The 24,179-nt window shown below is 33.1% G+C and overlaps 2 protein-coding genes across 5 annotated transcripts in view; one reads left to right on the forward strand and one right to left on the reverse strand.

The window, feature by feature from the left end:
- LOC119637501 (E3 ubiquitin-protein ligase Ubr3) overlaps positions 1 to 20,222 on the forward strand; it is a 38,789-nt gene extending 18,567 nt beyond the window's left edge. Inside the window, exons 2-10 of one of the 2 annotated variants that reach the window (XM_038033544.1) lie at positions 2,779 to 3,741; positions 3,830 to 4,242; positions 4,921 to 5,079; positions 14,953 to 17,763; positions 17,819 to 18,245; positions 18,311 to 19,044; positions 19,118 to 19,249; positions 19,795 to 19,934; positions 19,997 to 20,222. In XM_038033544.1, coding sequence (XP_037889472.1) covers positions 2,779 to 3,741; positions 3,830 to 4,242; positions 4,921 to 5,079; positions 14,953 to 17,763; positions 17,819 to 18,245; positions 18,311 to 19,044; positions 19,118 to 19,249; positions 19,795 to 19,934; positions 19,997 to 20,114 — 5,897 coding nt within the window. In that variant the 3' untranslated portion in view covers positions 20,115 to 20,222. The remainder of the gene's footprint in view (positions 1 to 2,778; positions 3,742 to 3,829; positions 4,243 to 4,920; positions 5,080 to 14,952; positions 17,764 to 17,818; positions 18,246 to 18,310; positions 19,045 to 19,117; positions 19,250 to 19,794; positions 19,935 to 19,996) is intronic. The other variant, XM_038033545.1, reaches the window with a different exon arrangement.
- On the reverse strand, positions 5,301 to 12,428 carry LOC119637502. 3 transcript variants are annotated; one of them, XM_038033546.1, is made up of 8 exons: positions 12,028 to 12,428; positions 11,648 to 11,962; positions 7,114 to 7,255; positions 6,687 to 7,042; positions 6,530 to 6,622; positions 6,341 to 6,471; positions 5,887 to 6,273; positions 5,301 to 5,826 (listed from the first exon to the last, which is right to left on the reverse strand). In XM_038033546.1, the coding sequence occupies exons 1-8, from the start codon at positions 12,304 to 12,306 to the stop codon at positions 5,535 to 5,537; spliced, it is 1,995 nt and encodes a 664-aa protein (XP_037889474.1). In that variant the 5' UTR covers positions 12,307 to 12,428; the 3' UTR covers positions 5,301 to 5,534. The 3 variants fall into 3 exon arrangements, with proteins under 3 accessions (XP_037889474.1, XP_037889476.1, XP_037889475.1); XM_038033548.1 differs by lacking the exons at positions 11,648 to 11,962; positions 12,028 to 12,428 and adding exons at positions 7,573 to 8,149; positions 8,845 to 8,882; XM_038033547.1 differs by lacking the exons at positions 11,648 to 11,962; positions 12,028 to 12,428 and adding an exon at positions 7,573 to 8,259.
- Positions 20,223 to 24,179: the final 3,957 nt, after the last annotated feature.

The raw sequence follows: 24,179 nt of genomic DNA on the forward strand, positions 1-24,179 counted from the left end.
TTAAGAACGGCTGTGCTCAAGAGGTTCAAAACATGTGGGTCCGTATTCCAAGTTCGACATAGTTAATTTCAATATCAAACTACTATTATGTACCAATTTTCATCGTAAAATATTAAAACTTAGGCATCTTTGCCCTCCTAAAAAGCAAAAATTTTCGTGCAAATCCTTATATAAGGTGTGATCCAAAAATAGGCGCGACTGGTCCAAATTTTGCACGGTTAATTTTTATATCAAATTGATATTGTGGGTTAATTTTCATTCTTACGTACTACAATTTAGACTTTTCTACCTTAAAACGGAACAATAGGCTAGGATCCAAAAAATAGACCGGGATGGTTATAATAAGTAATTTGGTACGATTAATACTTATTATCTTAAATTACTATTATGTTCGCTGACTGTTTTTATCATACGAAATTTAGCTCTCGTTATATGAGATAGGGTTCAAAAATAGGTGCCACAGCCGGTCTAGAATTTTCACAACAATTTGGAATACCGAAATAAAATTGCTCAGCCAGCTTTGTCGAGAAATTTTGCAAATAGCATCTTTTTCCATATGAGGATTTTTCGAAAAAGGTAGTTATATTGAGAAAAAAAAAAAAAAGAAAAAAATGGACCGAATTTCAATGGATTTCAATATCGTTTTGCGCTTAGGCACACGTCAGTGTACCAATTTTCATCAAACTATCTCAACAATTAAGACCTGCAGTTTCAACACAAATTTACATAGACAGACCGCAAAGGGACAGATAAGGTTCAGAAAATAATTTTACATACATCCGGACAAACTCAATATTACACCTTTGTATGGTTAAAAAATTGAATTGCATACATACCCATACACACTGATCAAATTTTCGTTGGTGGTACGATCGATTATAATGGTTAAAATGAAGAAAAGATTATCATAGAATATCATGTCGTGTCTACCCAAGAGCATACTTGTAATAACTTGGCAAGAAGATTAGTGCCATTTAACGTTATAAGGCAAATTTGTAACTCGGGTGATACTCTTAACGGGAGTGAAATGGATAAACTCAAGATTATCTGTAATAAATATGAAATTTGTTCTTGCATTCGTGTAAATTTCATGCTATCTTTCACTTTACTATGCCGCGTGAACAGGGTGACCGGGCTAGGGTGAGAGTATATTCTTCCCCTGAATGCATTCTTAAGGTTAATATCATACAGGCTTTGATCTACATTTGAAAATTTTATAACCTAATTTCACAGCAATTATTAACCTGAATCGATTTCCAAGTAAAACTGATCTGACTGATTTACTACTAAGTAAATTTAAGATCATTTCAAAATTATTCCAGCGTTTATTTTGTATATATATTCTATCCCCGTAGCAACTTCAAGTTCGTCTTTTCTTTCTTATAATTTGTAATTTTCTTTGTTAGATTAGCGATTAAAACTTAAAAATTTGTTGATTCTTAAGTCGACTTAAAAGAAAACGCCTTAGCCAAACTAATCCTTAAAACCTCAGTCTATGAATAGTTTCTACAAAAAATGTCGTCTATTTGTTTAAAGAAAAAACTTTTTGTTTACATTCGACTTTTTCGTCATGAAGAAAGCGAATGTTACATATATACCTTTTTCTTTAGTTATTTTAATAAGAAAAAAATGTTAATCTTTGAGAGTTATTTAGAAGAGAAAGCGTCTCGTTATTTGAACTGTTTGCCCCGGCTCGTTATTGGAAATATCGCGTCTTCTCGCCGAGCTATTTTATTGGCCACAATATGACACCTGTATGAATAGACGTGTATATACTTCGATACTTGAGCTAAAACTGTTTGGAATCGCAATTGTTTGCTGAAAGCATACCATCATGTATCTCTTATTTTCATTTACCTTTACATACACATGTAGCGGCTTACGCAGCTTTATCTAATAATATCTAAAATTGAAACTTATGTACTTTAAGGTATCATTCAGAATTTTGATACTATGCGCGTTACGTACGCTTAAGTAGTTTCGTTAGTTACATTTGGCTGGGGCCAAATCTCGAATATCCGCCACAATGTTTTTCCGCATTCAACTCTTAACGGTCTTTTATTTGATGATAACCATATCGCTGATATTGTTAAGAAAATATTAATCACGGTATCTAGTTTAAGTGTATCTTCATTTAAGAAGCGTACAAAATACTATTAAACATTCGGTCTTGATTGTCTTACAACAAAGAAGCATAAAACCTCCAAAAAGCGGGGGGAAAAAAAAAGAGGAATTTAATCACTTCTAACTCTGTGTGGGCATGTGGGGGGATATGTTTCATTTTTACACGTAAAGAGTAGAGTGCTTCGAGTAAAGTAAATGTGGAAAATTTTACGATTCCAATTTTAATAATTTCCGAGCAACGAGCAAAAATCCATAAATTTTTCTCGGAAAATTTCGGAAACTGAGTTGCGTTCAGTTTACGCTCCATTGCGCGCTATTGCTCTGACCAATTGGGCCCATTTTCAACACTAACCTGCGTGCGGAAACTTCTAACTTGTAACGATGGACGGACATGGCTAAATCAACTCAGAATTTCACGCTAATCAAGAGTATATATATATATATATATATATACTTGATAGGGACTGTGAAACTTCCTTTTGGGTGTTACATATATTCTGGAATCAAAAACAAAATGCGTATACCCCCCCATCTTACAGTGGTGGATATAATAAAAGAAGATTTAAAATTAGTTTGTACATGTGTGTGACGATTTTCGATGGTGTGATGATTTTATGACTATTAATTTTGAATATACTTTTTATATATTTACAGTGCGCAGTTATGATAATCATGCTAAATGTGGTCTGGTGTGGGTGCCACATGTGGTAGCTTACCGATGTCGAACTTGCGGTATCTCGCCTTGCATGTCCATTTGCCGCGATTGCTTTAAGAAAGGTAATCATACCAATCATGATTTCAACATGTTTCTTTCACAAGCCGGTGGAGCTTGTGATTGTGGAGATACGTCTGTAATGAAGGCAGAAGGATTTTGCAGTGATCATGGCATTAATAATCGAGTAAATAAGGAACCAGTACCCGCAAATTTATTGGCTGTTGCCGAGGCTATTATGCCGAAATTATTATTTCGTTTATTGCAACATTTTCGCGAGCATAGTGACGCTACATCACAAACTTTCAATTTAGCTGCCCATTTATGCGAGGAGTTCACCAACATGTTAATCGATTTAAATAATATGGGCGAAATAATGCGCAAAGTTATGACGAGAGCTTTGATTAGCAAAGAGGTCTACAGTTGTAATGATGTTAGCACACTTTCATCTCGTCACGTTAAAGTGCTGCGAAGGAATCGTGAAAAATATGAGGAAGCGGTGAATCGATTTCCTCGACCCGAACCGCCTGATGATTATAAGGATTTACCAGCTTTGGGTGCGAAATTAGAGCATACCACACTGCTTGAAGAATTCATATTTTGGACATTTAAATTTGAATTTCCTCAAAATTTAGTATGTTTTCTACTTAATATGCTCCCTGATCAAGATTACAAAGAGCATTTAACGCGCACCTTTGTAATGCACTACAGTCGCATACCATCTGTATTAGAAATGTCTCGGGATCCGGACACATTAAGCAATCGCGTTGTGCACATGAGCGTGCAGCTATTTTCGAACGAAAGCTTGGCACTCAAAATGGTTAAGGAACTATCATTGTTACATGTTATGATCATAAGTCTAAGATTGATGATGTCCAAAATACTCATACAAAATACTTTGCACGGTAAGTTTCGAAATTAACGACATGTTTTAATTTTTTCATCATTGTCGTCTTCTTTTTTATCATATTTTTTTTTTTTTCCTTTTTGTAGATCCAGCGAAAAATTTTCATTTTGTAATTGATTGCACACGGCAAGTAATGAAGGACCATTGCTATTGGCCATTAGTATCCGATTTCAATAATGTATTGTCCCATGAATCGGTGGCTTTGGTTTTCTTACGCGACGACAATTTAATAGATATGTGGTTTCAATTCCTTTCCATGTTGCAAGGTATGAATGTTAATGTGCGTGAAACTGCCTCCCATGTTGAATTCGAGCCAAACTCATACTATGCGGCGTTTTCATGTGAACTGGAAGCGAGTGCTTATCCTATGTGGTCGATAATCTCTCATTTACAGGACGGCAAACATGCTCATTTGGCCAAAAAAATTATAAATGATTGTGTGACAACGCTCCACGAATGGTTAGACGCCATATACTACCAGGAACCAAAAATTTCACAGGTTGGCTTTTTTGAACTTTCTCTCTTTTTATATCTATCGCCGAAGACGTATTACTTTTATGAAAAATTCGTAACACAACAATATCGAAAAGGAGGACACACTTGTTCATTTCAATATCTTATGAAGTATAAGTATTTTTTTTTTTAATTTCTTAGTAGAAATTCAGCACTTTTGTGAGTAATCTTTTTGTGAGTGTCTTTTTATTATTTTACCAATTTGAAGGCCAATTTGAATTGGAAAAATTCAAGGCTATTACAGTAAGTCCGAATCGACTTCATTTAAAGACGATACAAATGCATTCGGAAAAATGATGAATGTAGATAGCATAGATTTTGTCTTACTTAGTTTATTTAGTTAAAATGATTTACGTTCATCGCTAACATAAACATATATTTAAATTAAACTACAATCTTCCCTTACCACATAATATATGGTTAATCAGCGTGAATTAGGTGAAACGATGCAGTCATGTCCGTTCGTTCGTGCATTCAAAATATAATCCCGTCTTAAATAACAATTTCGTTTTTCACTATTTTTTTTTTCCTTGAACTTGAGTTTGCAACGTAGCCGTCATTTTGTCTTAGTTCGCCCACAATTAGAAAAGGTGTGGTTATTTGAATATGTAGCGTAAAATAATGTGTTTCTTTTTTGATTTTATTGGCCTCTTTCATTTTGCAGGAGGAAATGTTACAAGCTTCATTTCATTTTCCTTTGCATCGCTACTTGGCTGCTTTCGTTTGCCAGGCGGTTACGAAAATGGGTATGTCTCTTTCAGAAGTCTTACCTACACGGTCGTATATTCTTCCATTACTGATGATGCATCCATTAAGAGTTCAGGTGAGTTAATATATAGTACATAGATCTTGTGTATGGTTACGGATAAGTAGCACTTTAATTTAACAAGAATATTTGACTTTCCTCTCCACTTTGTCTTTTTCAAATATTAAACATATGTTTTCCTTAAAGAACGCTTTAATTTTCGCCTTTATGACGATTTCTCAAGTATAAGCGAAATTTATTCAATAATTTAGTTATTGTGGATATTATTAAAACTCATATTTTTATATTTCATATTGTTCCTTACAATATATTCTTGGTATATTTAATAATTAATTTATTTTTACATGTCTATCTGCGATGGCTTAGATTTCAGCAAACGAATACTGGCCATTAAAGGCCGCTTAAGCATTTTCATATAATTTTCAACCAGAAATATTTTCTGACGGCTATCACTATAAACTACAATACATTATAATGAAGTGGTTTCCTAACGAGGATTGGGATATAAATTTTTAAAGACTACGGGGTGGTTGAATATGTGGAGTAAAATCATAAGTCAATAATTTAGGAGCTAAAAAACCTCCATAGCCGGGTCGTCCTTTATGATAAATTCCAATACCCGCCAAAGGTACCGATGGATATGAAACCACATCTTGTGTATCAATGAAAGGCACCGTCGATTGTCCGGCATCTTTACGCATGCTGGATGGGCCAAATTCAATATATTGATTATGCCGCGAGTCGGGAATCGATTTAGCCTTTGTACGTGTCGGCATATCAGGTTCATTCAAAACGATTTTAGCTCTGCAAAATAAAGAACTTTTAACATTTTTTGAAACTTTGAAATAATAATTTATTAGCTACCTTCGATCTCCACTAACATCCGTGTTATCGTTTGATTTCCAAAAACTATTGCTCTCGGGTCGTACCAGTTTCCCGGTTTCGAAATTAAATTCCGTTAAGCGTGCTTCCAAATTTAAATGCGCTCCCATCACTCGAAAACGTACGCCAGTTACTACAAACGTATGGTCGTCAGTTAGAATGTCATCTAAATCAATGGAACGTGCCCCATAACTTAGAGTATAATAATCACGATTGTTATGAACACCTTTCTCATAGAGTGTATAATTCTCTACCGGTTTCCATGCTAACGAAGTTTTATTGATAACGCCTCGTGGCGAGAGCTCGCCTTCTTGTATTTGCAAATGAAATACTCGATTTTGTTTCGTAAACCGTAAGCCTGTCACTACCCTGAAATGAAAATGTAACGGTTAATATATACATATATATATAGCAATCACCTTAACAAATAATTTACTTGTTGGCCGCTACGTCAGATAAAGTTTCGCGTAAGTTAAAGTATCGATCAGTTTTTGTACTATAGATATCATCGCAATAGCAAAAACAATAGGTACAATGCCAAAACAAATACCGCCACCATGAATCGACCTTGAAAAATCATCATATTTATCATATTTGTTTATTGTAAATATTCGTATCTTCTTACTTGGGTCGTACCACGTGTACATTTGGTTTCTTCACCGAATGTTATACCATTTTCATATTGAACGTACTCATAACGTCTTACATTACCCCGACCCTATTGAATAAACCTATTATTAATTTCAACAAATTAAAAGTAGAAGCAATTGATGTAATCCTACCGATTGACATATAAACATGTCCGAATCAACATAACGACAATTATGTATATGACCGGTGCAACGTTCTTGACGTGCACAAAATTTGTCCTTAAAGCAACCTTCACTTTTAGAATATTCATAGTCTTCACATGTACGCCAACATTCCCTGTTGTGATTCATGTCAACTTCATTCTCAATATAACCTTGAATCAAACGGGTCACTTCCTCGTACGTTTGGCCCAACTTGTACATTTGAGGGTCACAACGCCAAACGATACGATCAGCACGATTCATTACCTCACGCAACAAACGTACGGTTCTTTCCGTACGTTGATGGTAACCCTCGCGCATAAGTTCGGATTCTTGAGTGAAGTTACCTAAAAAATTAAATTCGTTTCAAATGTATTTACAAAAAGGAAATATGTATTCTAATGTAAACTTTGCTTACCTTTACCATAAATACGTAACATCATCCAAGAAAATTCCATCATTGTATAACCCTTCAGTTCAGTCAAAGCTATGTCCGAATACAAGGAATACAAAAACTGCTGGGTTGATTGTTGATCATGGCAACGTTCTTCTTTTGAGGCCTGTAATGCATTAAAATGTTATTATTAACAATTCATGCAAAAAAAAGTGCAAATTTCAATCAATACGGTAATTTATTTAACGTTGTTTCAAATTCCTGAGCAAATAAACAGATGTTTTTCGTTCTCACAGTACTTTTTGTGGAAAATTTTCCATTAAACATGAAATGGAATATGTTCTTACTAGTAATAATGTAATCACATGCTAAATATCAGTTTATTTATTTATTTATTTTTTTTTTTTTATATTTTATTTTATAGCATTTTGATACTAATTAGTGTTGAAAGAGTTGTTTAAACAGAAAAGGTATAAAACTAACCACTAATGCTCGATAATAAAGAGCTTGCTTCACCATTATCAATTCAATATCTTGAAAAATACGATCCATCGAAAATATTTTATCGTTACGCAAAACACTGTCTGCTAAATCCATTACAGCCCGCTCTTCTAAATCCACACTGTTGCCGCGGTCGTTAACGAAACGCATAAAAAAACCAAACATGCTTTCTATCAGCAATAGATCTCGCTCTAAGATGCTCCATTCATAATGATTTAATATATGGTATTTTCCCTCCGTCCAGGTCGACGACATATTTTCATTAATAAATAAGCGATGAGTGCCAATTACTTTTCTTGCAAGTTGTTCAATACTTCGATTCGATGAAATTCTATTTAAATTTTGCCATAATGATTTTTCCAAGCTTATACATTCTTCTCGAACGGCATCAATTTTTGAAAGAGGTGGTCGTCCCATTTCATAACCCTTCACGAAATTACCATTAAGTAATAAAAACCACAGCATTAACGGTAATAATATGACAGCCATTGTGACTTTATTCAGTTTATATTACAATGTCCAAAACTGTAATGACTTTCAACTCTTCTCTGCTTTTTACCTACATAGCATACTGTTTAATGAAAATTTGTTGTTGCTGCTGCTGCTGCTGCTTTATGGTTTTGTTTATCGAGTAGATCTTTGTTATTAAGATATTTTGCTTCTTTTTTTTCTGTTTGCTTTTTAATCACAAGAAAGAAAAACGCACTCGTCTTAAAAGTGAAAAGAAAGAAAATTTCTCTTTTTATAATAAAAAGTACGAAAGGAGATTTTGATAGATTTGAAATCTCTTTTTTTTTAATATAAGCAAAAATAAATTACGTACGAGCAGAAAGTTTTGCCTGCTGCCCCTTCTTATCTATCGTAAAGTGTTTTGTTTTTTTTTTTTTGTTTGTTCTAATACTAATTAAATCTCAAAGTGGAGCGTTTTTTTTTTGTAAGCATCATTTGAGAGGGTAATTCTTGCCAAAGATTCTAAAAAATTTGTTTATTTTTTCTTTACTAATCATTGTCTAAAACGTGCATTAAATGCCGTGAATCAACATAATGATTGCTTTCAATCATAATGTCAATGTCGATAATCGAATTTTCAGTTGTTCGTTAATTAGATGCAATAACAAAGCCAGCAACAGTAACGGATCGGATTATAGCAGCAGCAATAAAGCATTTAATTTATTTTTCTTTTTTGCTGTGATTTTTTCAACAATATAACAACAATGCCAATCGTCATCATTATTACAGTATGCGAGGACTCACAATTCTATTAATTTTGCTTTAGAATAAATAACAAATATTTTTCTCTGTAAATATTCTTTCCTTTTTTTTTGCGTTTACGTTATTCTTTGTAATAATTTTTCGCACAAAATTTAGAAAATTTTATTTAATTATTTTTCTTATCGATTTTCTTTGCTTCCGCTAATATTAATTTCAAGTTTATAATCAGATTTTATATGCGATTTACTTTTAAATTTAATTTATTATATATGTTAATTTAAACCGTTCACAATGCTTCCCGAAATAACAATAAATATAAATCGATTTAGTTTTATCAACAGCGTGGCAACTCCCTGGAAAATTTCTTGAATTAAATGCTGCTATGGTTCGATTGAAAAGCAGTTAAAATAACTTAAGTGATTTTTTAAATGAGAAATTGTGAAATATTGTAAACATTTTGAAATTTTTAAACTAATCATTATGTAACTTTTCTGGACGTTCTCTGTTTTGGAAAAAAAAAAGGAAATCAAAGAGAAACAATTAAATCTTCATCTCTACAAAAATTGCTTAGCCTTTAATGATCGCTGTGACTGCTTTTTACAAGACAATTTTCTTTTTTTAAGAGGTAGTTATCGAATCTTTCTTTATGATTTAATGTTACATTTATTGGATATGTTCAATTAGGAATTCAGTTAATTGATTTGATTTCAACTTCTTGTGCAAACAAACAAACAGGCAATGTGCATAGAAGTAACATTCGCCGATTTTTGTCATATATATTTGTATTACTATTTGAAATTGCTAAAGGAAATTATATTAGGTTCTACGCATTTTTCAAATAATATCTTGCTAAAAATTTTTTTTTTAAAGTTTTGCATTAGTTATAATACTTTTTTCTAATGGCAACTCTGTTGGATTTGAAATTACTCTTTCTTCTTGCCGCTCTCTTTCTTTTTGGTGAGAATTTTGTTTTAGATGTTTGTTATGTATTCTCTTTTATCTGTTGGAAAGAGGTTTACGTGTACACGCCTATAGCAAGAATTCTATTTAATATCTTTGCTTAGGAATGGTTTTCACAGTATGTTGTTTGTACCCCGTTCTTATTATTAAGAGGATTTTCGGGAACTTTCAATTTCGGCTCTACTATTTTTATTATTGTTTAAATTACATGTTAGTCACGACATTACAATTTTAAGTAAAAGAGAAAGCAAATCTAGGAAGAAAGGGGCGTAAAAATACCCGAGGGTTTACTTTAATAAAAGTCATGTTTGGCAAACGTTGTATTCTCCTCGTCTGTTATCTCCATTTTTTTTTCAATTTTCATACTTCTCACATTTTCGAGACCATTGTTTCCAATTAACGTCTGACGTCATGTCAAGTTGATTTTACTTGATAAGCATAATATGCATACAAAAACGCTTTACCACCACGAGAACGCATTTAACTTAAATAGAAATCTCAGTTTTGTTTTTAAGAGAAAATTTATAAAGAAACCAATGAATATAATCTATGATCTCGCCAGGTCGTGATTTTGTTCCTTCTACGAATTTTTTCTTCTTTTCATTATTTTCTCGCGCAAGCAAATTTTTATCATTTATGATATTCACGTTTTTGTTCTCATTTTAGTTGGCTGGAGACGATGACGATATTTTATTTTATATCATAAATATAAATATTTAAGTTTGCTCCTTTTTTTTAACACTTTAGTCTATTTTATTGCTTTGCCATTTACATATACACACTTAGCTTAATTCTAAAAAATTAGTATCCAGGAACATGTAAAGAAAGCATATCTTAATGCATGTTATTGATTTTGTTTTTTCACTAATTTTATGAAAGCTTCTTGCCGCCCATTTTCATTTCAATTAGGTTTCTCTTTTAATTAAACGCATGTCAGTCATCGTCAAAACAAACAATCGCTAATAAAATATTTATGGGCAGACGAGACAAGAAAACTTTGTCACTTTTCAAACTATCCAATAGTTACTTAAATTAGGTCACTGACATTTAAAGAAGGTCGCCGCCGCATATCGGATTTTTTCAATACAACTTTTGTAACCATTCAATATATATTACCATATATTAAAAAAAAAAAAAAAAGAAAAATTGTACTAAATTTTAAGCAACAATTCATTTAAATATTTGCCAAAATTTATAGTTTGTTTCATCAAGAATAATTTTGTAACCGGTTTTGAGTTAACGAACGTACAATTTTTTCTACATTAAGTAAAAGTCGTCGTTGTTTTGATGATTCATCACAATTTCTTCAAGTCTTTCCATGTTGTTGCATATAAATAAATATGTACATATTTAATGTAAATTATAAGTGTTGTATGGTTTTTTTTTCTTTTTAAATGGTTTGTTATTCATTCATTCATTCATTTGAGACATATAAACTCTTATTTTTCACTCTTTTAGAATATGTTCTTTCATTCTTAATTCGCACGCATTTACAATGATTATATTACATTTTTTATTCTTTTATTTACTCATTGTCTGCTATGCTTTTTAGAATGTATTAAGATTCATTGTCGGGTAGCATCGGGTTACATTTCAATGCATTTCACATTTTACCCAATATATGCACACATACATATATTATATATGTATTCGTGATATTTGTGGGGGGCGGGGTGGTTTGGATTGAATACCCTTACTAAAAAAGTAGCTTGAAAAGCCTGCACGAAAGTAGTTCTGTATACATTTGTATATTGGTACAGAAATCGTGACTGACTTTTTTATGTAGATAAGTTTCAATATCAAAATTGTTGTTTTGTCATTAAAAATCGTTAAAGTAAAGATGTGCTTTTCGATAATGGAATACGTTGATGATATATATCTTTACCTCATAGCTTTGTATTAATAAATCAAACATATTACTCGAAGTGATTTTGTCTTCGGCCCCAAACATTATCAATGATAAACGTTCCATTAGATGATGTACTGAATATGCGTTTGGCGATACTGTCCACTTTGCAAAATCCAATAATGTTGATGCTTCCAATTTCTCCTGGTAAGCTTCGTATTTTTGCATTTGTTGAAATCGTGACGATATTCGATTAATAATGTCAGCCATTTCAGTACGTCTGCCTAACAATTTCAAATAACTTTCAACGTAATTATTAACTGAATCCACTGCCACGGCAATTTGTTCGGCATGCTTAAAATAAAAACATAATGTGAATAAATTTGTTTTCATATCTTATCAAAATTTTGTGTAATCACCTGGTCTTCGATTTGTGCGATTTGTTTACTAACTTCCTTAAGACGGATTAAAACCTTTCGTTGCTTCTCTCTAGCTAAGGGAAAATCTAAATTTTGAATACCAGGCGATTCTTGCACTATATTCCAAGCTTTCAAAACAGTCAATGTTACTTCTTTAACTATATGAAATACGTCCAAGGCATCGTCCACTAAAGCATTAGCTGGCGCGGGTGCGGACAAAAATAATACTAAAGATAATGTTAATGCAGCAAGCAATTGAAGTCTTCGTAATAATTTCATTTTTCAATTTGGTTTATTTTTAACGTTTCTTGCTTTACAAAGGCAGCTTAAAACAAAATTGTAAAAACAAGTTTTTGCTTTTTATTCACTTTTTCGTTTACTTCTAACAACACATATGAAAATAAAATCATTTGGTATCTCGACTAGACAAAAAAAAAACAAACAACGTTGTTTTATAATATTAAAAGCCAAATTAAAGAAAAAAAAACCAGTCGTCCTCTTTTTTTTATTCTCTTATTTCGAAAACAGAAATATAAAGTAACCGCTCGACGTCTACTTCTCACGAACGTTAAAATACAAAATACTTTTTTATAGCATTTTATAATATTTAATGAATATTTTCTGATGTGTCAGTCAGCCTTCTCTACTCTAGAGAGTAAATACTTTTCTCTACGCTCTCTCTCTCTCTCACTCTCACTCTCTCACTCTCTCTCTCTCTCGTTTGTTACTCTCCCATTATGCAGTTTTTATTGTATAAATTTACAACTTCATCTGCAATCTGTCATTCAACTGTAAGCATACACATTTATTGCGTGAAGATGCATTCACATATGTGAGAGGAAATTTTTAATCTCACAACAGCATACGCTCTTGTCGTCTTTTCTTTCTTATATGACTTTTCTAGAAGAAAAAGGAGTACAATAAGAGAAACTTGAAGTTGATACAGAATTTATATGGAGTGCAATGTCATACCATTTTATTGCACACACATTTGGATTACTACACATACTAAAGTAACTATTGTTGCGAAGTATGTCCTGCCATCATACCTTAAAATATTACTTGCTTCTCATAAACTTTCATGGAACTGCTCGCATTTACATTTGTTTTATCCGCCTGAGTGGACGAAGGCGACGAATCTCGACTGGCAACTCAATGGTCATGGGTTCAAATCTCAAGTGCGGTACAGTTTTTAATAAAGCCGAAAGTCTTAGATGCTAGCGCTTTAAGACTTTAGTCTTAGAATTTATTCTCTGGCTAAATTTATAATAATAATAATAATAATAATAAATACATTTGTTTTGTTGCTCAGTATAAAGAATTCTTATAGCACATAGAAACGTACATCAGCTTAGCTTGTTTATATATTTTTCAAGCTGGTAACTCAATTGAAATGCGGATTATAATTATAATCTCCAACATCCATGTAAAGCGTATATTTAAAGGTACTCGTATATTTTACGGTTATATTGTAGCTTTTCCTTTAGCTTCTTTGAGGGATTTCAAGTTCATTATTTACTCATTTCATATAATAATATAAAAATACACATAGGATCCTATAATATTTTCACGTAAACATGCAACAATGCAAAGATTGAATGAAACATACTGGGGACCCGAATATATTGATTATGTGTCTCTCCTTTGCTTGGACTTGTCGTGCTCCACTTAATTCAAGGACCGAATAACTATCAACTATATATAACTATGTTGTAGAGGTTTGAAATTTTTTTAAGAGAGTCGATAATTGTCACTGAAGCAACCATAAACAAAGTTAGTGCATTTTTCCAGACTAAAGTTTTATAAAAAATTTAGATGCTCAATAGTTCAAGCCAACAAACTATTTTATCCACTTAACTCTATAATCAATTAGTTACTCCTATTCTGCCGTACACTAGTCCAGGGGCGACAAGGAAATTTTAATTTTCATATCACTGCGGGAACCAGAACAAGATCCGATAGTGAAGACAGGTAGATACAACGCATTTGCAGCATTCTTATGTAAATTGAATTGTTCGAAATTCTAATGGTAGCGGGCCAGACTCGACGACATTACGGGCTGATATCACGGGTTGTTCATGCCTGCTATAACCCGTTACCTTAGAGAGAGAATAATTTCTGAGACTAAAGTGTTAATGCATTAGCGTCCAAGGCTATCGGCTTTATTGGAAACTCTAGCGCACTTGAAATTTAGTCGAAATTCTTTGCCTACTCGGCCAGTCAGGCAGAGTATGTACAAATTAGGAAATTTAAATTCTTGTCTTTTACTCCGTTGTCGGATTATATTGAAAAGTCAGGAACCGTAATGTCCTTTATATATCAATTTTTCCATTAATAATCGCGTCCGCATCGTTGTTAGGCTTTTTGAGTATGTTTTATGTTGTAGCCTTAGCTAACCATATATCGGTCAGCAATGTAATCACATATATGGTTAGACTTGCAGAGAAGGTCATGCCATGTTCTTGTCTTGTTCCGTTTGATTAAAAAACAAGTAAAAACATTATATTCGGTCAAGGCCGACCATTAAATACCCTACACCACTTCGTCTAACGTAATTCTTATTCGAAAATATCTCGAAAATTGCGATCTGTAACTTGAGCACAAATTTACATGGACAGACGCCAGATGGACAGATGGGCAGACAGGCTTAGATCAATTCAGATTGGGATTTTGGATCGATCGCTATAATAATGCGTGTTACATACGTCGACAAACTTAACATAATCTGTACCCCACGTGGTATACAGTATAAAAATAAAAAAGCGACCATGTTGCGTTCGACAAGTTGAGATTTAGTCGAAGGAAAATACAATTTTTTGTGATATTCAAGAAAATCCTGGTCAACATTCTGGTCAATTTCCCTTACCCCAGTAGCTTGAAGAGGACGACAACAATTAGTTATTGTTTAATTATTTGTCTTTGCAGAGCTTCTTTTATGAGATTTTAGCCGGTATATGGGTGCGAAATGGTTTGCAAATCAAAGGCCAAGCAATGACTTATATACAAGCAAATTTTTGTAATTCAATGGCCGATATGGATCTTTTCTTTTTGCAAATTTGTGCAACGAATATGGCTCAGTCGTTCTTTTTACAACATGCTATTGATATGTTTGGTGTCAGCCAATGGCTCGAGTTGGCCCCTTTAAAACAACCACAAAAAGTAGACCAGACGTCAATGCTGGAGGGATTTCTTACTTTTCTGGCTACTTTGGTTACAAGTCGCACTAATCTAGGAAATGATGAGGCCACTCAATGCATTATCGAAATTAGTGCTTTACTCGCTACTGAAAATAAAACGCATTCTCAGTTGCTTGAATTAATGCCTGAGAGGTCGGGCAATGTACACACTAAGAATTTTGAAACGTTTCTGAAACAATTGTCTGTCTACAAAGCGCCGTCGGCAGGTTCAGACAATTTGGAGCAAGGTCTGTTTACACCGATTGACGAAGTATGGGAACAATATTACGATCCTCTACACGTTCTGTTAAGGGCTGTACATCGTAGAGATTTTCAGTCGTCTTTGGATCGATTCACTAATTATGTGAAATCAAAAAATAAAATGCCGGTAAGCGGTAATTTGTGGCCGCCGTTTCGTTTGCCTCGTCCAGTGGGACCAGCGTTTAGTGATCCTTGCCGCATTCTTGGCTCACGAGTCTTCCATTCTACTATATTGTCAATACTTCATAGAGCGGTATACTCACGGGATGTTTCCGAACACTTGCTCGCCTTGGCTATATTTCTTTTAGAAGTAGCTATTGAAACTAGCGAGGAGACAAAGTTTTCCTGCAATGATAAAGCGGCCGTTGTTGAGTGTGAGGACAAACATAAACCATGTTATCCGTATGGTATGCGGAGAGAACCACCCAAGTTGTTCAAATGTTATCCGACTGATAACCTTAGTTGTAATTTACGCCATGTGGTATCGAAAATATCATTAAAATCACAAGATCCTAAGGTGACACCAGCCCATTTCCGTTCTAATCCCTTTTACTCAGATATAGAGTATATAGTTCCTGATGGATCAGATGCCGCTATGAATATGTCCACTACCTGGGAATATGAAGAAATGGCTCGAAACTTAAGTGTAGTACGAAGCAATCCGTCACCAAACGCAACTTCTACCGCTATTGTACCGATGCGCTTACAAAACATGGAAGTAGCTCTACCGCCTGATCTTTCAGTAGTACCCGAAACTGGTTTAGTTATCCGTCAAGATAGTCAAGACGACGATTCTCTTAGAGAAACTAACAATGCACTAGAAAATGTTGGTTCGACTCCTGCCGTGGAATTTCGATTTTCATTGCAACCCATTACTTTGCCAGAGACGGGAATGGAAGTAGCTTTACCTGATAATGCAAACATATCCGGTAACAATAGCACCAGACTCGCAAATCAACACCAGCCACACAATCAGAGGCAACAACAAAATGAAATGTTCTCCCCTACAAATAGCTCCTCTATGGGTATGCTTATGCCTTTTCCTCGAGTACAACCTGTTTCTCTATTACCCAGTAGTAACAGAGATATCGTGCCTTCTAATCCAATGGTACCCGGCGTGACAGCTATAGGTCATATAGGCACACGCCGACCTTATGAAAATATAAATCGTAAACGAACTGTAGATAATGCAATTGATAGCCCCAAAGATGAGGTTCCGATTGAGGAGAGCATACTCTCTCTATTACTTAAATTACATTCTCAGCTTAGCGGAACCTTGGATAGTTTCTCTCTAACTGATGGTGACGAAGAATATATATATGATGAAGAACACACCGCCACACAAAACATGGATATTGATTACGATGAGGGAGCCAGTACCTCTTCAGCAGCAGCCTCTAGTCAAAGTTCAACCCAGTTTCCAAAGAGGAGACAAATTAAAGTATCAGATTCACGTATAGGTGACGGTCCACACTTTATTGGTAATTTATTAAGAAAAATAGCGAAACACGACGAATTGTGTGCCGAAAATATCGACGAAATACGCCAACGCCTTTGGCCTAATCAAAGAGAAAAGCAGGCTGAGCAGAAGGCACGTGAAGCCAAAGAGAAGGAAGAACGTCGTAAAAGAGCACGCGAAAGGCAAATGAAAATGATGCAAGAATTTGCCAATAAACAAAAAGAGTTCATGCAGACCGCAGCGGCCAATAATATGGACACTGGTATTGACGATGAAGATGAAATATATGAAGAACAACCTCGTGAAAAAGAATATGATTGTATAATTTGTAATTGTACGTCAGCGAGTACTGAATCGAATCCCATTGGCCTTGTTGTTTTGGTGGAATCAAGTGGCATTGTGGGTCATCGCAGACGGAGTCCTGAGCGCCTGCCTTTACCTTTATGTTCTGACGATGAAGAACGTCTTAAGCACAGCTCACGTTTAGCCAACGAATTTAATCGTCGCACAGAACTGTTAAGCTTAAAATACGGAGAAGAGTCGTGGTATTTGTCAAATAACATGGCTTACGAGAATGGTGTTCACGTGCAATCGTGTGGTCACCACGTTCATCTCAGTTGTTTAGATGCTTACCTCAAAACTTTGTATGCCACACAAAGGCAACATTTACATGAACTTGGTGAGTTTTACTGTCCTGTATGTCGGCAATTGTCAAATTCGGTATTGCCTTTGAGTCCACAATTGGATAGACCAACACCAATGGTAAGATCGGGTGTTCAATCATTTGAGCAACTTGTGGCAGAGCTAACAAATCTTATTAAGGAGAATGAGAAACCACCGGTAAGTTAAGACAACTGAGATTAAAATGAGATTAAGTTGAAATATATTTTTTCAGCAGACTTCTACCAAGCTATCGGAAGCCATGGGCCGTGCCATGAAAGACATGACTAATATAACGCATGGTAAAATGAAACGTGTACCCCCGACGTTTCGTAGTTTGTTTATATTCGTGACGTCAATAGCTCGCACTAATTTGGAATCAGAAATTATCCAAAGAGGAGGCTCACTATGCTCAATTAATGCTACTCGCTACAAACCAAAACGAGAATGTATAGTACCGCTATTGCATGTACTGTCAGTCCATGTGCGGGTGCTTGCGGAATGGCCATTGTGGAGTTCTTGGGCTTCATTAGCGGGTATGACAGTAACTGAAACAGCGCCAGCACCTGCGCATTGCCGTGAAGTGATACCGAGTCTTTTGGCAGATCCGATAGCATTGTTATTGAAGTTTATACTATTGGCTCCGTTGCATCTGGATCAAGGTAGGATTTATTCGAGAAAAACCTGAACATAGAATAATATATATGTTTTATTTTTTCTTTTGCAGAATTTTTCACTTGTATGGTCAAAGTAATGTATAATCTGTTATACTACCAAATTATTCTGCAACTATGCGTAAGCCTTAATGATCTCGAGTGCGACTATATTATGTCCCATTTTAATATCACACCCTCGGCCGAACTGAGTCCAGCTTCAAGCCGCCGCAGCTCGGTTTTACCAGCATTACCTACCAACATTTCCTACTTAGGTCGCTCGATGGCGTTAGTCTTAAAGCACACTAATCGCTTAACTCATCTAAGGCGTGAAAGCATACCTTCCACGTCAGCGGCGGCTTCAGCGACTTTTTCTAACACTTCCTTAAACATCTCGCCATCGTCGTCCAACAATTCTGTTTGCAATGTCTATGTTAACTTAAAATCGATGGAAATGCAATTGCAAACACTATGCTTACCATTTCTTCGAATTGCGGCTCTGTTACGTCAACATTTATATCGTCATGATATGCCGGAAATATCCGCACCCGGATTGGAATTCGTTCGCCTGCTGTATTATCTTGAGCTGGTCACCGATTCAATGGATTGGGATTGTTTTAATGCTTCCAAAGGTCTTTGCTTTATACGTGGTACCGAAGAATCCTTACCTAAATTCTGGTGCGAGCAGCTAATGAATATAAGACCACCATTAGACACAATTGGCGAATTAGTTATGATTAATCAACATGTCGCTTGGCAGCAACCAAAGTTATTGGAACTACCGCGCGAATATGAACGTTTATTTACGGTACTATAGATTGCTTGCACAACATTACGCAACATCTAATTTGCATATATAATTTTCCATTGTCCATTTTCAGTATTATCATGAACGACCATGTTTAAATTGTTATAAAGTACCAAAGGAAAGTTCAATATGCCTACTTTGTGGCACAATAGTTTGTTTAAAACAGAACTGTTGCGTCGAGAAAGATTGCTGTGAAGCGGTTAGAGTAAGTATTATATAAATTCTTATCTTCTTATCCATTGTTAAAAAATAGGAAAGTATTATTCGTTTAAGCGTTAAATTTAGTGGTATCCAGAACCAATACATTTTTCAGCGTATATATGTATATAGGATTATCAAAGGAGTACGAAATCGTTTCAATGGCAATCGTGTATTTGTCAGTCCCATAGAGCGTATTTTATTTTTTTATTTTTTATTTTTTTTGGGTAGAAAACATATCTCATATAAATTTTAGAATAGTCGCCAAAAATCAGATTCGAAAGCGCACACAATATGTCGAAAAGTGTAACCTTTCGATTGTAAACTTTCGAACTGAATGATCTTGTAGATATAGAACATATATGTTTACTAAGATTATTTTAAAAATTCATCATAGAGGTATTCCTGATCAGTGAAATGATTGGCTTTCAATTAATAAAATGCTTTGAAATTGTTATTGTAGTCAATATAACGATATTGAATATAGAAATATAGGTCGCAGAATGAATTCTCTTTATAATTTGTTATCTTAAATCATTTAATATTTATCAGCACACAATTATTTGCGGTGGTGGTATTGGCATATTTTTGGTTGTCACCTCAACATATATCATTGTTATACGCGGTCGACGAGCTTGCCTATGGGGTTCTTTATATTTAGACGATTTTGATGAAGAAGATCGTGATCTAAAGTAAGTGCTTTTTTTTAATCATAAACTTTTCAAATGTATTTTTAATTTTGTTGTCATCTTAGGCGCGGTAAACCGTTGTATTTGAGTCAAGATCGTTTCAGTTTACTGGAAGCACAATGGTTATCACATAAGTTTGCCCATACAAAACAGACTTGGGTATTTCACAGAGATCTCTTGTGAAATATGGAAGATCTATTGCGTAGCATACAGGAGTTGGTAGGACAAATTTAAATTAAAAAAAGAAAAAATACGGAAAAAAAGGAAAACAAAAATAAACAAAAAAAAAAAAAAAAACAAAAACAAAAAAAAAAAAAAAACAAACAAAAAAATGGCATAATAAATTAATGAAATTTAATTTAAATTAAACGATAATTAACAAAATTTAATAAAATCTAAAAATTAAAAGAAAAACAAAAAACACAAAACAATCAACAATAGTAATTATAATTATTTAGAACACGCTAAAAAAAATCTGAAATATCTGATAAAAATGAAGATTTGTTAAGATATCCAATTAGACAAAGCAAAGCAAATGTATTGGAAAAAATTAAGCCATAAAAAAGTTGAAATGAAAAACCGAAAAGTTGAGAAAGTGCATACGAGAAAAATCTTGTGATGTTTACATATATATCCTAATAACATCAAGAAAATAAAATTGATATTTGCGACTACAATACCATAAAATATAATAATTCTTTAATCGAAAAACATTAAATTTAATTTTATATATTTTATTTAAAAATGTTAACATATTTATACAATTGTTTCTACATAATTTTTTGAGTCTAGCCCATTATGTATGTATAATATATATGTGTAGTGTATATATACATATATATATATATATATATACATATATAATAAATATGTATATATACATATATATATATATATATACATATATAATAAATATGTATATATATATATATATATATATGTGTGTGTGTGTACTGTATACATATATATACATATATAATCTATATATAATGTAGTCTATTTAATTATTTTCGATATATGTATGAGTTTAATATATGAAAAAGACGTTTTGCCCCAATTTTTTTTTAAGAATATCTTCTTATTTTTTCTATAATAAAAAGCTATAAAATAATAATAACAATAAAAAATATTTATAAACATAACCTATTTGCCTTCAGATTAGCGTGTTCAATACGGTTTGTGTGTAGCTTGTTACATATTTCCACTTTTAGCCTATGTTTTTGTTTACATATACATACATATATATATGCGTATATATATACACGCGTATATATATATAAATCTTGTAGGTATAGAATTTGCAGAAAAGAAAAACGAGAATTTCTTAAGTTAAAAAAAAAAAAAAGCAAAAACAATTTTATAATTAGAGAAAATAAATTGTATTGAGAATTAAGTCTATAATTACAAATATATTTTTATGGTAGTTCTCTGCACTAGATTAAAATGAAAAGAAAAAAAGATATAAATTCGTTTTTAAGCCAATTATTATTAGAAAAAAAATTAGATAAATAATAATACATAACACTTTTGAGTTAACTTCATACAAATAGACGCAACTCTAAAAAAGAAAAAAAGTTATACAATCTAAGCTCCCCCCTATTGTGTGTTTACCTATTTTAAATATTTAAGTTTAAATAATTTTTCTAAATCTATCTGATTGATTTTTTTTTTTTTTTATATATATATATATAAAGATTTTATAAACTTTTCATTTTGAAATCGATTGTCTCCTAAAAGTTCTTTAAAATATTGCTTATCTAAAGTAAAAGAAGTATTTGGTAGAGCTAAAATGGATCGTTGTCTGTGGTACTTTGCTCCTTTTAAACGCTTTCGATTTTTGTTTCCAGTTATTTTTGTTATCTATCATATTTTATTAACGATTATTATTACTATTATTATTATTATTATTATTATTATTATTATTATTTTTTTTTTTTATTTTTCTTTTACATTTCGATTGATTATCAATATTTATAATTTTTTATCAAATTAATTTTTGAATCAACTTTACAAGCACTTGAACTTTATACTGATACTGTTATTCTAAACTTGTTAGAGTTCAGATGTTAAAAGGGAAAAACAAAATCAATTCATTTTGGGCTGAATTTATTCATATCCGCTATTAACTTCTTTGTGCGATTATTTAATTGTAAAATAGAACATACATCTTCGATATATGGATCACATATCGCATCGTGCTAATCATATATACTGTATTAAATCGGATTTTTGCAACGTTCTGCCAACATTTCTTAAATATAAAGTTTTTAAAATCATATTTAAGATATATTTACATTTTTCTACCTTATTACTACACGATGCCTTTTTCCCTTCTTCTGGCAATTGTATATATAGGATGGCGAGGTCTTCAAATTCTAATCCTATCACCTTTGGGCAGACCCATGAACCAAGTTTGTAGATGTTCGAATTTGAACTGATGTGAAACTGATAAGAAATAATTTTTAATTAGGTTTTCCCTCTCGGATAAATTTTAAAATCATCGGTGTCTTTTCAATGGGTGGACATGCAACCGAACAAAGGTAATTGAAGCGATCCCGCGATTCTGCGAGTCGTGCTAATCAAATATAGTCATATGTTGCGAAATTTTCGGGATATATTTTCTTATTCTCTACAAACATTGATCGAACGCACCGTAACAATTTATATACAACCCTAAAAACTTTAGTAAGGCTCTTGCGAAAAATAGGTAACAGGGTAAAATATGTAAAGATCGCTTGGAATATCAGTAATCAATTACTTATACTTAGGTGTCTCGAATTCAAAGACCCGTTGACCCAAACAGGAAAAAAGATATGTTTAACTAATAGACCAATATGCCGAAAAAATGTTGTTGGGCCTTAAAAACGTGTCCTCTTCCTATCTCTATTTCTGCAGAATTGGTCTTTTTTCCTCTTCAAAAAATTGAACATGATCAAGATAGGTATTTCATTTGATAGGATAAAGCGGTAATTGCAAACTCGGTACAAGAGAATACAATAAGGGTACAAACCAGTTCCTTCTGTTCTTCAATAAAATCCATTTTTATTTAAAATATACTTGTTATAAAGCTTAATAAGCAAAATATCCACCAGCATTATCTATGGTCTTATAACATTTCTCGGGCAGGCTATGGCCTCAAGGTTATGCCCTCACTGTAGAAACTTGCTGGTTTGGAGGCGAAATAGCTATTTTCGGACATCTGCAACTGCATCGTTCTGAATAGGTAGAATAGGTAATCAGAAGGTGCTAGGTCTGGAGAATAAAAAGGTTGCGTTAAAATTTAACAGTTTAAGTTGAAAAATATTTTCATAGTAATTTTTACAGGAGATAGAGGGAAAATTTGCGAATTTTTATCGTTTTTATGTCGTTTCGCTTTGTAAATGTTTTGTAGCTTCCGTTGCCAACTTAATCATTTCCCTAGTCCCTTCAGGTGCATTCTTTTTTAGGTTAATCCAGTTAAAAACATAGAAAAACGCAGTGCCGTGAATGACATTCATCTTTTCAAACTTCAATATATACTGAACGACAACTTGTAACCAACTCAAATTACATCGTTCGAACATCAATATCTGTCAGTTATCTGCATTTGAAATATCGGATAAATCGCACGCATCGTGTAGGTTTTATGACGCAAACAATTTCAGTGGAAGGAATTCATTTGTATATATGTAATAGAAAGTGCAATGTTACCTTTAGTCTGCTTAACATACTTAAGCTAGAGCGGGATCCCTGTAAGGTATTGTTTTCCTTTGCTAAACCATCAAATGAAGCATTTTAATTTCGGAAAATGTTATTCCGAATTATATTCTTCATTTGCACATTTAGCATTGACGCTCACTGCATAATAATGTTATGGGGATAAAAGTAGTCAGAAACTTTTGCAGACTAAAAAGTGACAAACGTTATAAACAAAACTATTTGCATAAGTAGAACGAAATAAGTGGAAATTGAAAATTCGTTAAAAAAGAGAAAATATTTTATGTTAAAAGACTTTTATTAATCAAAACTAAAAATTGTTGTATTTTTATTATTATTATTATAATTAGTTTGTTTGGCCAGAGAAGTAAATTGTAAGACTAAAATCTTGAAACATTAGAAACATCTCAAGCTGTGGACTTTATTGAGAACTTGTACGACATATAAGGTTTGAGCCCACGACCATTGAGTTGTTAATCGAGATCCTTTGGGTGAACATTTCCTTGATTTAAATATAAAATAATTGTAGTAAACGGATGAATGACGATACTT

This window comes from Glossina fuscipes, unplaced genomic scaffold, assembly GCF_014805625.2.
Source record: "Glossina fuscipes isolate IAEA_lab_2018 unplaced genomic scaffold, Yale_Gfus_2 59, whole genome shotgun sequence".
NCBI lineage: Eukaryota > Metazoa > Arthropoda > Insecta > Diptera > Glossinidae > Glossina > Glossina fuscipes.

Excerpts from the sequence above, each read along its gene's own strand:
- LOC119637502 (XM_038033546.1), bottom strand. The coding sequence starts at position 12,306 with ATGAAATTATTACGAAGACTTCAATTGCTTGCTGCATTAACATTATCT. Across the intron at positions 6,274-6,340 it reads TCTGACGTAGCGGCCAACAA|GGTAGTGACAGGCTTACGGT; the intron begins GTAAATTATTTG and ends TTTTCATTTCAG. Across the intron at positions 5,827-5,886 it reads GATGTTAGTGGAGATCGAAG|AGCTAAAATCGTTTTGAATG; the intron begins GTAGCTAATAAA and ends TTTATTTTGCAG.